The sequence below is a fragment of the Marmota flaviventris genome, chromosome 11, assembly GCF_047511675.1.
Source record: "Marmota flaviventris isolate mMarFla1 chromosome 11, mMarFla1.hap1, whole genome shotgun sequence".
NCBI lineage: Eukaryota > Metazoa > Chordata > Mammalia > Rodentia > Sciuridae > Marmota > Marmota flaviventris.
In genome coordinates, this window is record NC_092508.1 from 59,654,842 (window position 1) to 59,670,367 (window position 15,526).

General features: G+C 40.1%; 1 protein-coding gene across 2 annotated transcripts in view; it reads right to left on the bottom strand.

The window, feature by feature from the left end:
- Itga6 (integrin subunit alpha 6) overlaps window positions 1-15,526 on the bottom strand; it is a 78,866-nt gene that overhangs the window by 18,344 nt on the left and 44,996 nt on the right. For both annotated transcript variants that reach the window (XM_027946071.2, XM_027946072.3), the window contains exons 10-19: window positions 10,424-10,522; window positions 10,112-10,173; window positions 3,438-3,598; window positions 3,113-3,256; window positions 1,819-1,934; window positions 1,264-1,453; window positions 1,090-1,173; window positions 915-994; window positions 685-762; window positions 495-597 (exon numbers count right to left, since the gene is read on the bottom strand). In XM_027946071.2, coding sequence (XP_027801872.2) covers window positions 495-597; window positions 685-762; window positions 915-994; window positions 1,090-1,173; window positions 1,264-1,453; window positions 1,819-1,934; window positions 3,113-3,256; window positions 3,438-3,598; window positions 10,112-10,173; window positions 10,424-10,522 — 1,117 coding nt within the window. The remainder of the gene's footprint in view (window positions 1-494; window positions 598-684; window positions 763-914; window positions 995-1,089; window positions 1,174-1,263; window positions 1,454-1,818; window positions 1,935-3,112; window positions 3,257-3,437; window positions 3,599-10,111; window positions 10,174-10,423; window positions 10,523-15,526) is intronic.

Below are 15,526 nucleotides of genomic sequence, written 5' to 3' on the forward strand. Positions count from 1 at the left end.
TTGTTTTACAGACTCTGGGGAAAATAAAGTTTTACTTTATACCACATATTAAAATTCTCTAGTCAACTCAGGAGGCTGAGGCAGGAGGACTGCAAGTTCAAAACCACCTCAGCAACTTAATTAGGCCCTAAGCAACTCAGTAAGACCTTTTCTCTAAATAAAAAATATATAAAAGGGCTGGGGATGTGGCTCAGTGGTTAAATGCCCCTGGGTTGAATCCCTCCACCCCCATACCAAACAAACAAAAAAACAAACTCTCTAAAAAGAAAAAGACTAAACTGTACTGGATTCTGAGCCAAAGGCCTATGGTGAGTGACAGTTGTTTGCCATTCTGGAGGATGAAGTTTTTACTGTAAGCCAGTTTGCTGTTTAAAAACTGGCAAGCTCATTGTTTAACTGAGTATTTATTATTATTTATTAAAATTACATATTCAAGACCACATCTAGGATATGTTAGTTCTAGTTCAAGAAAAGGCCCAAATGCTCCAACTTACCCTGAATTCATACTCTATCAAACTTCCTACTTCATCTTCAGATTTCATAGCTTGCTCCCCGACAACTGTACCTCCAAAATACACCTGGGAAGGTTTAGCAACTCTGTTAAATTAAAAAACACCAGTTTTAGTAAGGATTGTAAATGGTTCTTTCAAACATTGATTTGTTATGCTAAACACAAACACTTACCCAGAGACCGATAAAAGCAGTTCAATAACCACTTTTGCTTTAGCTGTAATTGAAGCCAAATTATCTTGATTGCTCGTTCTGAAAATGAAAAGGAAACAATAGGGTTTTATTTTAACAGTCAGTTTTCTCATTTCAATTATACTTCTTTTATGGCTTAGATCAGTGCCAATTCATTGACAGCCAGGGTTTTCATAAAATAATTCTGAATGGGAAGGTTGAAATAAACTTACGTCTCCAACTGCAGGTTAATGTCCAGATCTGTAGTGTCAAAGGTGACCTCAGTTGTACTTAAAATCAAGTAAAAAGTAACCTAAAAAAATAAATAGCTATTAACACAGGCCAAGCATATGGGCACTTAAATGGTATTTAGAACTGTAAAATGCAATATGTAAAGGCATCACGTACACTGGAATTTCTTTTAAAAGGATTTCCGAGCTCACAGTCAGCTTGGGAACCATTCTGGTTGGCAACACAACTCAACTGTTTCTCCTGTAACAGAAAAATGCCCCAGGTCACAGCAGGATCCTGTGCCCCATGGTGTTGATTTTTCCCTCTCAGCTAGTCTCAGAAAATACTTACAGGGAAAGCCCTCAGCTCTCTATAAGCAGAATAGGTCAAAGTGTCCGGAAACGTTGCAATGAGTTTGGCTTCGTGGGCATCATCACCATCTTTTGTGGGATCTCTTGGGTTGGAAGGGCTATTTGTCACTGTTATTTCCAAAGCAATATCTTTCTGATCTTTTAAAACTAGCTCTGGTATGCCTTTTTGACTATTAAAAAAACAACAACAAAAAAGAGAAAGTCATCAATACACACACAGTAACTCTCATTTTTCTTTTGTGGTGCTGAAAATGGAACCAACCCAGGCTTGTGCATGCTAACCGAGATCTCTACCACCAAATCCCAGCCCCGGCCTTTTAGTAACCTCCCCCTTATTTATTTATTTAGTTGTTGATGGACATTTATTTTATTCAGTTATTTATATGTAGTGCTGAGAATCAAACCCAGTGCCTCACACATTCTAGGCAAGTGCTCTACCACGAACCACAACCCCAGCCCCTCAGTAACCCTTTCTTAACAAAAGGCCACCTAGAAGCCAGAGTCACTTTTGCTAGTACTATAGGGCGATTCTTACATTGGAAGGTAAGAAAATTTGTCTTGATTTCCTTCTCGGGTACAAAATTTATATTCTAGTTTAAGGTTGCTGTTACATACGTTGTCGTCTCCACATCCCTCTTTTAAGAAGTGCACCTGTAGGAAAAGAAAGCCAGACAGGCATCTAAAACAGTTCCCATACAATCCATTTGCCTGAGTGCTGACGACCATGACAGAATTCAAACACACCTTGCTATATACTCAATTCCTGCTTGGTCCTTTACCAAAACACTGGCCAGGTGGGCGGGCAGGCAGCCTGGAGCAGCAGAGTGTGGGCAGTGAGTGGAACCACAGAAAACCTGGCTGGGCCACTTAGATGTGTGGCTTGAGGCCAATACCGAACCTTTCAGAATCGAAGTTTTATAATGGGTCCACTGAAGACACTACCACCCTGTGTTCTAGCCCACGTGTAGGAAGAATTATCAAAAACAATGATGGTGCCAGCTAACACATCGTTTATATATTTAAACTCAATTCTCACAATAGATCACTGAGGAAGAAAAGGTCCCAGTATCATGAGCTCCGCAGTGGAGATGAGGGAAGAGAGTTTAAGGTTAGGAAGGCAAGTGGCAGGGTTTCTAGCACAGTGTTTGATAATGAATTCAATAATCACACTGCTCCATAAGCAGGAGAACTGTCTTCTTTCCTTTATATTTAACAGAACTATGGATCTGGGAATATACACAAGAAATACTTGCTGATAACAAGCAATAAAGTCAAAGCACACAAATTATTCAAAAGTATAAGCCCTAGCAAACAGATTCCACCTCATGAGGATCCCATGAGGTGTCCATCGAGCCATATAATGTATATTTTTCTTTCTAAGATGACCTAGGTTGCATTAGGCCCTAACTGATTACTTCATTGTGAGTACTTCTTTGCCTTGCATAATTTTGATATTCCTTAATTTTTATGTTCTAACAGTACTTTGTTTTCTGTCTTACTTTTCCCAATGGTAAAACCCAATGAGTTTTTCTTTCTACACACAGCTACAAGAGAAAAGATCTTCGAACATAAGCTGTCAATGCCAGTCTCAAAAAATTATAGTGGCCCCAAATCATGAAGACAAATACTCTCTGGCCTCAAATTATATTTCACAAGTTTCTCTATTCATTGCTAATTTGGGAAACAAGTCTTTTGAGACCAACTTTGTATATATTAAAAAAGGATATAAATACAAAGGAGGGGCTTTTAAAAGCCATCCAGGGTTCCATTGCATTTAGCATCATGAAAATGGCAACAACACTGGCAAAGCCATAGTCAGGGAGACTTACATCTGTGTGGGCCATCTTGGGTTCGTTTGAATTCAAGATTGGAAGAACTTCTGGTAGTGAATTCACTCGCCTGCGAGAGCTGGGCTCCTGGATCTCCACGGAAGCAGTTATGGGGATGGGGCGCAGTTTGTCTCTGATGTTTTCCTGCAAAGTGCGCAGCGATAAAGCTAACCATGGTGAAAACGCAAGAGGGGAACTCCTCCTAAATGATGACTGTGTGTTGATTAACAGGCTGCTAGAATCAATTTCAAAAAAGCTATGTGTGTGGCCATAAAACCCAATTGCTCCCCTCTGTAAGAGCCAAAGTGACCATCACAGTCCCCACCTGCAGCCAGAGGGTTTCCTCCATGCAAATCCGCTGCTTCTGCCTGTTCAGAGTCAGTTCTTGAGTGTACTTGGGCTCAGTAGCTTGGTTTCGAAACTGAACTCTGGATGACAGCCCAGATTTCCTTCTTTCTTTTTCAGCTTCCAGGGTGCCCACAATTGCTAGAGAAAGTTAACAAAATGACATTAACTTAAAGCATGCTCATGTACCATCCGGCTGCAAGGGGGTTGACCTCCTTTTAAAATATTTTAATTCCTCATAACGGTTTTTCTCAGTGTCTTTGCTGCTCTCCATATTTCCTGGTCAGGTACATTTCAAAGATTTGTGATGTTTAGAATCAAACTGTCTTTTCCTTCCCCCTGCTGTCAGCAATGTCTTGAAGTTAAATTTCCATTGGGCCACCTGGGGGAGCTCCAGAATAAGTCAAAACCTTCCTGCAGCAGCAACCAAGAATCAATCACTTGTGGATGGATTTTGGGAACCTACAGAGTAGATAACCAAACACACCCCAAACTCCCTCAGGACTCTTTCCCTTCAAAGTGTTTGTGCTTCAAGGACCTCGGGGCCTTTGCTATTCAAAAAAGGTCTCTGGGAAGCAGCATCTCCTGCCAGCTCAACCATCTCCTGCCAGCTCAACCGGAACCTGCATTTTAACAGCATCCCCAGGTGATCTTATACATATTCAAGTTTAAGAAGTGCTGATAAAGAACAGTTGTCTAAACAAAAAAATAACATGTATTAGACATAAGAGGTCTTGAGAGTCAGATGAGAACTTTCATTAAAAAAAAAAAAAAAGGAAAAAAAAAAGATGCTAAGTGACGTTTCTTGCAGAGGCTGCTGGAGGGCCTGTTTGTCAACAAAATGCAAATGGATTCCAATCTTAGCAGTCTAGGACGGCCTGCCCTCTACCAATGGAACTAAGAGGCAAGCCAGGATTTGGATGATCAAAATCTCATTTCTGGACTTCAGAATGCATTTTTCATCAGGTCACTGGATGTAGCTGCTAACTATGTTTTTCAGGGCTCAGTACTTAAATTACTTAATTCATTAAGCACTCACTAACCACTGGCAGGGAAAGCAAATCACGGGGTGCAAAGGGCTGGGGAAGGAGAAGGCCGCAGAGGGAAACACTCTACCATAGAAAATAAAGGAATGAACAACTGACATTCCAATACTCATGCAGGGCTAGGAGCCATCTTTTTAAAAATTTTTTAAATTTTAATTTTTTGGTAACAGGGATGAAACACAGAGGACCTTTGCCCTACCCAGTCCTTTTATTTTTTTTGGGAAAAAGTCTTACTAAATAGCCCAGGCTGGTCTTGAACTTGTGATCTTCCTGCTCAGTCTTCTGAGTTGCTGGGATTACAGGTGTGCATCACAATGCCCAGCATGGAAGAAACCTTTACAAAAGCATCTATTTTAATAGTCTCTTTGGTAGATGAAGAAAAGGAGGCTGGGGTCATGTAGTGAGGGACAGAGGCATCATCAGCTCTAAGTCTCTAATATAAACACAAGAGATGGCAGCTTTATCTAGCCACTTAGATGCCCAGGTTTCAACTGTCCCTAGACCTCTGCATGGGTCCCATCCCTTCCTCTGCTGGATGCATTCCCTCCTTTCCCACCATCCCTGGCCTAACCCTACTCCTCCTTCAGATCTCAGACTGGACATCACTTCCTCCAATTAGTCTGTGCTGGCCTCTCCTACACCACCCAAGAATGCTCCATGTCTCCAGTCCTGCTGCCCACTTCACTGAGATTGCCGGATTGTCTTCTGCAGCAGGGCCAAGCTCACCACTGCATTCCAAGCAACTAGCACAACACCCAATAGAAAAATTATCTGCAGAACAGGTGAAGAGGAGTGAGAGGAACTGCCCCCGCATCTACACACACAGTGACTTATTCTTATGCTGAAATGATTGATAGCTATTCAGATATGTAAGGCCAAAATTTAGAAACACTGACAGTTTTAATAGTCATTTCTGTGTCTATCTGAAATATTCTTAAATGTCACAGCTGCCAAATGGAAGGCTCCTCCATTTTAGGCCCTCTGTAGCCCTGACACCATCCATTTATCAGTGACCTGCTACCTTCACAATGAACCAGTCGGCTCACATGCCGACTGCCCGCTCGGCAAAAGCACAGGAGGGTGTGGGTGCATTAAAATCATTTATCTACCAAACTCACTCTGACCCTCTCTAGCCCTCTAAACTGTCCACGTCATCTTAAAATCCCTTCATGTCACTTTTGCTGACTTTTTGAGGGGGGAGCCAAGTAGAATGCTCATTAAAGTTCAATTATGAATATCTGTATGTATGGGACACTACATCTGAGCGTTTAATATCCTGGTCAAACAATAAGCTCACATTTTGGGATACTGGGAGAAGATTCTAGATGTATTGAGTTATGCAGCTTTGTGCAAGCCCTATTTAGCCGCTTCTAATACTATGGAAGTACAAGCTATGAAAAATAGTGTGCTCTGAATGCCTTCAAAGAAAAAAGTTCCAACATAATGAGACATCAATAAGCACCTGGTTAATGGGACAGTCAAAGCAAACACATGGCATCAAATGTTGCATTGAAGCTAGGAGAAAGCTTATGATTTCTCTTATACAAAAGATTAATTTGGAAGAAGGAGAGCTCTGATGAGGTTTCATATTTGTTAGTGAAACAGAATGGCATGAAAAAAATGGCAATCAGCATGGAATAAAAAATGTTTCCCCATTTCCTCTCCCCATCCAAGAATCACTTGCTTCTCGTCTCTCGAATCCATGTCAAACAAAGGAAAAAGGCCTATTTTCCAGGAAGTGTAAGATAAGTAAGTTAAGGTACTGTATTTGGGTAAAATAACACCAACGAGGATGAGAGGATGAGAGATCCAGAGGAGACATGGTATATGTTGTCCTGTCATTAAAAGCGGTGCAGCCAAGGCTGGCTGCCCCAGAGAGCAGAGAGTTCCCCTGCACACTGGGATACATCACACCAAAGCCCTTCTCACAGTTCTGCCAGTTCCCCTTCAGAGACAAGACAGCAGGAGACAGCCCAGTAGAAAGGGAGATGGGGAAACTACCTGGGGATAGATTAAAATCTGGAAGGAAGAAGGCTAACTAGGCCTACAACAATGAGAAGTGGGTAAAGACAGACATTTAAAAACCTGCTATAAACAATATGTTTATTTAAACTGTTACTTCTCATAATTTATTAAATGTTCCCACTTTCTTACTGGGTGTATTCAATACTGTTACATGAAACGTTATATGAAGTTAAATAAGAATGAAAAGTACCCCTAAGAATACAGTTGTGACCTGGTGTGGTGGCACACACTGTAATCCCAGTGACTCAGAAGGCTGAGGCAAAAGGATCACAAGTTTGAGGTCAGCTTCAGCAACTTGGGTCCTAAACAGCTTAGCAAGACCCTGTCTCAAAAATAAAAAATAAAGAGGTTGGGGCTGTGGCTCAATGGTAGAATGCTTGCCTAGCATGTGTGAGGTACTGGGTTTGAACCTCAGCACCACATAAATAAAATAAAGGAATCCCGTCCATCTACAACTAAAAAAATGTATTTTTAAAAAAATTTTAAATAAAAAATAAAAAGGGCTGGGGATGTGGCTTAGAGGTTAAGCACCCCTGGGTTCAACTCCCAGTACCAAGAAAGAAAGCAGTAATGATCTGTGTAAGATTTACCACTGTGTATCCTAGTCCCCCAGTGTGGTTATTTTCTTCTATTTCAAAGAACCACCTTAGTTTATTTGAATTAAATTCTGGTACATTAGAAGGGACATCTTTTTTTTTTTTTTTTTTTTTAGTTGTTAATGATCTTCATTTATTTAATTATATGTGGCACTGAGAATCAAGCCCAGGGCCTCACACATGCTAGGTAAGCACTCTACCACTAAGCCACAACCTCAGCCCAGAGGACAACTTTTTAAATAAAGAAAAGAGTAATATTTTCAATAACAAAAAGAAGCTTCAAGCTAGGTATAATGTTGCATGCCTCTAATCCCAGCTTAGGAGGCTGACGTAGGAGGATCCCAAGTTCAAAGCCAGCCTCAGCAACTTAGCAAAGACCTATGCAACTTAGTGAGACACTGTCTCTAAATAAAATACAAAAAAGGGCTGGTAACATTCCATTGTGTATATATACCAGTTTCTTTATCCATTCATCTATTTAAGAGCATCTAGGTTGGTTCCACAGTTTAGCTATTGTGAACTGAGCTGCTATAAACATTGATGTGGCTGTGTCACTATAGTGTGCTAATTTTAAGTTCTTTGGGTATAGACTGAGCAGTGGAATAGCTGGGTCAAATGGTGGTTCTTGCACTTTTGGTGCTTGCATTCTTGATAACTGCCATTCTGCCTGGCATGAGATAAAATCTTAGAGTAGTTTTGATTTGCATTTCTCTAATTACTAGAGATGTGGAACATTTTTTCATATATTTGTTGACCGATTGTATATCTTCTGAGAAGCATCTGTTCAGTTCCTAGGCCCATTTATTGATAGGGTTGTTTGTGTTTTTTTGGTGTTAAGTTTTTTGAGTTCTTTGTATATCCTAGAGATTAGTGCTCTATCTGATGTGTGTGTGCCACAAATTTCTTCCCAAAATGTTGGCTCTCTCTTCACCTCATTGATTATTTCTTTTGCTGAGAGGAAACTTTTTAGTTTGAATCCATCCCATTTATTAATTCTTGATTTTATTTCTTGTGCTTTAGGAGTCTTCTATACACATGATGGAACATTACTCAGCATTAAAGAGAATAAAATTATGGCATTTTCAGGTAAATGGATGGAGTTGGAGAATACCATGCTAAGTGAAGTAAGACAATCCCAAAAAACAAAGACCAAATGTGCTCTCTGATAAGTGGATGCTGATCCATAAGGGGCAGGATGGGGGGCATGGTAAGAATGGAGGAACTTTGATTGGGCAAAGGGGAGGGAGGGTAGGGGAAGGGGAATGGGAGCAGGAGAAAAGGTGAAATGCGATGGACATCATTCCCCAGTACATTTATGACTGCACATATGGTGCGATGCTACATTGTACACAACCAGAGAAATGAAAAGTTGCATTGCATTGTGTACTATGAATCAAAATGCATTCTGATGTCATATATACCTAATTAGAATAAATACAGGAATAAATTTAATTTTTTTAAGGGCTAGGGATGTGGCTCAGTGGTTAAGTGCCTCTGGGTTCAATCCCCAGTACCAAATAAATAAATAAATATATTAAAAAAACTACAACGACCAAAAACAACAAAAAAAGAAGCTTCAGAGAATTCATTGCTCAAGGCAGGGAAAAAGATATGAGAACAGATTGACCCTGTCCTTCCCAAAGCCTCCCTTGGTGGTATCCATATTACAGAACACTGAGCTGAGATGGAAATTCCCTCATTCTTTTTCTCTTTGGAAAAAGAACTCCCCCCAACTCCCTGTGGTACTAGGCATTAAACCTAGGAACTCACAAATGCTAGGCAAGCACTGGGCTACACCCCCAGCCCATTTTATTTTTATTTTGAGACAGGCTCTTGCTAAATTGCCAAGGCTGGCCTCGAACTTGTGGTCCTCCTGTCTCAGCCTTCCAAGTAGCTGGGATTACAGGTAAGAGCCATCACACTGGCAGAAAAGTATTTTCTTTAAATTCCCATGCCTTTGCCTCAACTCTAAAGCTGGGTCAGGTGGCTCAAAACTATAGGTGTTGCTGTTACTAAAACATACCAGAGAAGACCTTAGCTACCATTGGTATTTTAGAGCATAATTAGCCAGGTCAAAATTTGTGGCAAAAATCCTATTTTGGATTACAAAGAAAGGAGGCAGAATACTACAAAGCCTTTATCACATTTCTGGCAGTGGGGAGTGGGTATCAGGAATTGAACTCAGGGGCACTTGACTACTGAGCCACATCCTCAGCCCTATTTTGTATTTTATTTAGAGACAGGGGCTCACTGAGTTTCTTAGTGCCTCTGTGCTTTTGCCGAGGCTGGCTTTGAACTCGTGATCCTCCTGTCTCAGCCTCCCAAGCTGCTGGGATTACTGTGCCCAGCCCTTTATCACATTTTCATTTGGTTACCATCACTCCAGGCACTGGTGCCTAATAGAGGCATTGCTTTTAACTGATAGAAAATAAAAATTCAGAGGTTAGGGCACTTGCCCTGGACTGTGGGGTCAGGGACACTGCTAAAACTAGAAGCAAGCCTCAGTCTCTTCACCCCTCCCTACCAGCAGGGGCTGCCCTTGAGAATACAACTTGGGTGTCCCAGCCTCAAAGCCCCTGAGAGGGGACCTTGAAGGAGCAACAAAGCCACACCCTGCTCCGGCTCCTTAGCCCCTTTCCACAACCACCGCCCACCACCTCACAACCACAAAACCAATTTTCCACATTGCTTTTCAAAGACAGAAACGGAGGAAACCGTTGTGGTAGCAAATAAGTATTTTTCCAAGGCATTCTGTCTCAAACCATCTGCTTTGGAAAATTCAAATGGGGACCAAATGCAGAGTTTTTCCTGCCTCACTGAGCTGCATCCTCTTGATTAAAAGGGGAAACCACAAAAACACTTAATTCTTTAAGCAAGAATTTATGGACCCACTTTCGACAGTGCAGTTTTGTTTTTCTGTGATGTTTGTAGAATTTTCAATCTGGCAGAGAGAGAATATATATTTTTTTAATGTACTAGGTACTTACATATTGAAGGATTATAACCAGCGGGTTTGGCAGTATATTCAAAACAGGCTTTAACCTTGAGGCTGTATGAAATCAAACACGTATTTCTTAAAAGATGTATTGCTGAAGTAGGAAAAAAAACAACACTCTCCCCAGCTCTCCAATTCCCCCCGCTGCCCACTGATGAGTAAAATGTCATATATTCACTGGACAGATTGCTCTTTTCTTTGCCCAGCATGCCCTTAATCTTCCCTGTGGCTCCCCAGGGCGACAGGGTCACCATAAAGCAGAGGAAACTGAGCCAGGCTTCTTGGAACCCGGAATAACTCTCACCATATTCCACTTGGCGCACCGCATGCTGTTTTTTGGCGGAGGTCAATTCTGCTAGGAGTTACTGTGATAGTTTTCGCAATGTTAATCACAGGCCGGGACCTGAAGACAAAGGAGTGAAAAACAGCTCAGCCTTTGTTACCTTGAATATGAGATTCATTCACATAGTACATGGCCTTTTCAGCTGTCCTGGTACATCTTAAAACCCACAGCAGAAATTTGCACATGCGACTCCCTCATCATCATCAAAGCAATAACTGTTGATATAAATGTATATCACTTGAAGGATACAATATTTAAAATTATACAGTATTTAAAATTTACAAACTTATGAGTAATACATACAACATGTAAGTTTCACAGTCTTGGCACAAATATCATGCCTCTGATATACCCAAACCCCCTAACAGTCTATGGGTTTGTTACAAATATTATCTAATATTAAATATTAAAAAGTTTCAATTAAATGGGAGCTTTTTATGCTTATTGTCCTGTACACTGCTTTGCCTAATTCACTGACATCTTCAAGGTCTTCTCAAATGTATACACTGAGATCTCATTCATATTTTTCCACAACTAATGGCTACACTGTGTCAATGCAGTGTTCTTTATTTAAATCAGTCCCAATTGGTAGACTTTATTCTTGTTAGGCTTTCTTCTCTGACAAATATCACAGCACAAACTCACACATCCACGTGAGTTCATCTGTAGGATGAATTCCTAGCAGAATTTCTAAGTCAAGGAATATATACATTTAAACATTTTTATTTAAATTTATTTTAACATAAACATTTGAAAATTCTACACACATAATTATACATACGTAAATTCATAAATATATGAAAATTCTATAGGGTCCCGTGTGATGTTCTGATACATGTGTAATGTGAAATGTGTCAATCAGGGTACACATACCGATCTGCTGAAACGTTTACCATTTATTTATGGTGAAAACATTCAAAATCCTTTCTTGTAGCTTTATAAAATATAGCTTAGTTATTTTTAGTCAACCTATGGTGCAAGAGCACATGCCAACTCTTTGCTCCTATCTGGAACTTAGTCCCCACCGAGAAAGTTCTCCCCACCATCCCTCTCTATTGCTCTCCCTACTCTCCTACTCTCAACTTTCATGAGATCAACTATTTTAGATTCTACCCAAGTGGAATCATGCAGTATTTGTTTTTCTGTGCCTGGCTTATTTCACTTCACATAACGATCTCCAGTTCTAGCCAGGCAGTTGCAAATGACATGATTTCCCATTTTTTTATTGGCTGAATAGTATTCTATTGTATATACTAGCCACATTTTCTTTATCCGTTCCATCAGTTGATGACACAGGTTGTTGCCATTTCTTGGCTCTTGTGAATAGTGCTGCAATAAACACGGAAGTGCAGATGTCTCTTTGAAATACTGATTTCATTTCCTTTGGATATATAGCCAATAGTAGGATTGCTAAATCATATTGTAGCTCTTCTTTTGCGCATGTGTTTGGTACAGGAGATTGAACTCAGGGCCTTGCACATGCTAGGCAAGCACTCTGACACCAAAAACTACAGTCCCAGGCTACCCTTTGTATTTTTATTTTTCAAGACAGGGTTTTTGCTATGTTGTCCAGACTGGCCTCAAACTTGGATCCCCGTCTCAGCCTCCCAAATGTCTGGAACTACAAGTGTACACTAACTCGTCTGGTTATTTTTACTTTAAGGAACCCTCTGTACTGTTTTTCCATGATGGTTACACTAGTTTACACTTTTACTAACAGTGTGCAAGTGCTCCTTTTCCTCCACCTTCTTGCCAGCACTACTTCATTTCTTCTGATTTATGAAAAGCCATTCTTACTGGGGTGAGGTAATGTGCATTTTTAATTCTGAGTAATCTTGCCAAAATACCCTTCCACCACATCTTACACCAACATACATCTAAACCTGGGCTGCTGGCAAGGAGTCTATGTATCTGTGAATTTTAGCAATACAGCCAATCCTGAACTTTTTAATCTCCATCTTATAAACATTTGCCCTTCTTTTATCCTCCTCCCAAAAATCCCACCACCTTAAGAAGGTGTAGTCATACAACTTCCTTAGCCCCACAATAACTCTGAGCAAACACTCGAATCCCTCCACCTATTCCCATCTCTCTTCCTCCTGGAACCCACAAACAGCACTGGGGAATTACACCTTTGTCCTGCTCACCATGTGAAACATCTTTTCTCTCCCTAAGTATTCCTCCCTGCTCAAGACAGTCAAAGAGGTCACCATGAGTCAGAGCTCCATCACTGCCACAGGAAATACCAGTCCATGGTGAGCTTGGAAGATCCTGCTCACCTCCATGGCTCCCCAGCCAGAACTCAGAAGGTGTCAATGTATTCAGCAAGGCTTATTTTTGTGAGCTTGTGATAAATCTAGCCATCCTGGAGAAAAGTGTTTTTATAGAAAAATGGGTTCCAAATCCCAAACAGTGAGCTTGAACTTCTGGAATCAATCTAGGTTATGGGCTGGAGAGGGCATGAGTCCATTCAGGGCAAACACAGGGACCAGTAAAAGGGAAAAATGCCCATATTTCCCATTTCTCCATTTTCCTGTCTCTTTTTTTGTTATATTTAGCTAGCTGTTGGTTTCCAAGACACTGATTCAATATATTTTTGAGTTTTGAGAGCATATTTAAAAGGCAAAAACTCACACTTTTTTTTCTTACTGTATTTTAAAATCAGTAGCCACAGATGTAGAGTGTTTTACATGTCATAGCATTAAAGCATTAGTGTGGCATAAATTCTAAAATATTTTAACACATTTCTGCCTTAGGCTTACTTTAACTTCTGTTTTTTAAACAGACAACATATAGTTTTGAGGGCACTATACATAAAAATGAAAAAAAATGTGTCTAACACATAAGGCAAATCTTACTTGGCTGCCTCATGTTTAATCAGTGTTCAAATACCCTGAAGTACTTGTACAATTTAATAGGACTGAGGTTGGGAATATTTAGGTACTATACCCTGTTCTCTAAGGACCCAGCCTTAAAACCTCAAGCAAGTCCTGGGCCTCAGTTTCTTCATTTGAAAAATAAGAGGATTGGTTCTCTTCTTACCAAAGGGTTTTGAAATTTGCTTTTACACTATCTAGGGAGAAAGAAGGAAGAAGTTAATAGGGTTTAATCACCAACCTAGTTATGAGGACTGCAAAGTAAGGACAGTAAAATATCAATTACACCTAGACAGAGGCAAATGCTTATCTAAAGTTTGGTTATCTATTTATGGGGAAAACTTGGTAATGAGATTATTGGCAAAAGAAGTCTAGTGTCTTTGATAGTATGATACCTCACACTAGAACTTTGAATCGCCTTACCTAAAAAGCTTGCTAAAATAGTTGAATGTCATAAACTCTACCTTTTAAAAATATTGAATTACTTTAAGGCTACTACCTCCGTGAGCAGAGAGAAGCATGCATGTAAAGGCAGCATCTGAGGATTGCTGAGGAACCCCTCCTGAGCATGTTAACCTGGGAGGACACACAGTGCTACCTGCTCTGCTCTCCAGCATGGTGGATCGGAAGGTCAAGGGGATCTTAAGACTTCAAGACTTCATCACCAAGAACACAAGCCACCATCTACGTAGCCTCCTCTCCCCCATGCTCTTTCCCTACCAGGTCCCATACAGATCTTCATGTATTTGGTTAACTTTGGTTTCTTTCTCATATCCTCTTCTCCACTTATTTTGATATCTCGTACTTTTGCCATCTGTAACTCATTTCCATGGTTCTTAAGTTTTCATGAGATAGCTTTCCTAGCTCTTGCTATTTAACCAGAAATTGATTTTTCTTTCACTGCATCAAAACAGTCTCTTCAGAAGCATTCTTGGAGCCCGGTGCAGCATTGCAAACCTATAGGTCCACCCCGAGGCTGAGGCAGGAGGATGGCTTAAGCCCAGGAGTTCAAGACCAGCCTGGGCAACATAATGAAACTCCATCTCAAAAAAAAAAAATCGTCCTGGGGTTGGTTTCTAATCTCTGGGGCTTTGAGGGATTATCTTTTAGGTGTGGCAGCTGTGCCTATACCTGGAAATCTTCTGAAAGAATACAGGGCAATGAAAGCATCCCAGTATACAGAGAACACAGCTTTTCTAATTTAGAGTTTTACCATATATTACTGCCCATTTCTCTAAGGTTACTTTTTAAGAAATGAAAACTACTATAATGACAAATAGCTAACAAAACATCCAAATGGTTCATTTTCACTAGCAAAGAAATGCAAATTACATCAAAAGGTGAGATCATTTATCACACTGGCAAAAATTAGGTGCATTATATTCAACATTGGTAAGGCTGAGAGAAAACAGGCCCTCTCCATGAACAGAAACTGTTGCACCTTATCTGGGAGTATATGTACTAATGCAAAAAAATGCTAACCTATATTCCCAGAATTCTATTTCTAGGAATTTTTATTAAAAAACATCATCACTCAGACATGAACAATGTACTATGTATTCAGAAGCATCCTTGGAGCCCAGTGCAGCATTGCAAACCTGTGTGTATGTGTGTGCATGTGCACATATTGTTTATAACAAAGATCAAACTATCTAAAATTTTTTATCAACTGAGGATTGATCCACTGCATATGATGGATTAATATTAAGTCATATTACATGTCTGTATATATGTTTGTATTGACAAGGAAAAGTACCCAAAAGACATGACATTTTTACACACCAGAGAAAAGCAGTTGTAATATGGCCTTTGAAGATCCTAAATATACAGAGATACTCAAAACTGCTAAAATTTGTTTTGTAGAGGATAAGAATACTTATGAACTCACACTTTCTACAATTCTGTTTTAAAATAAGGATCTGCTTTTATAATAAAATTTTTAAAAATAATTTTTTAACAGTGATTCTCAGTAGCAATGAAAACACTGGGGAAAGGAGATTCAAAAGCAGCTGATGGGCACAGTCACAGCCTTTCTGGGGAAACTGAGTCAAGTCTTCAAACCTATACAGTAATTTCACTTTCAGGAGGAGTTTGTCACGGGGAAAAAAATCAAGGGCATGAACAAACATAAGCATTGGGACCACTTCTTATAATATGACAGTGGTGGGAACTGGGAAGCAATGTCAAT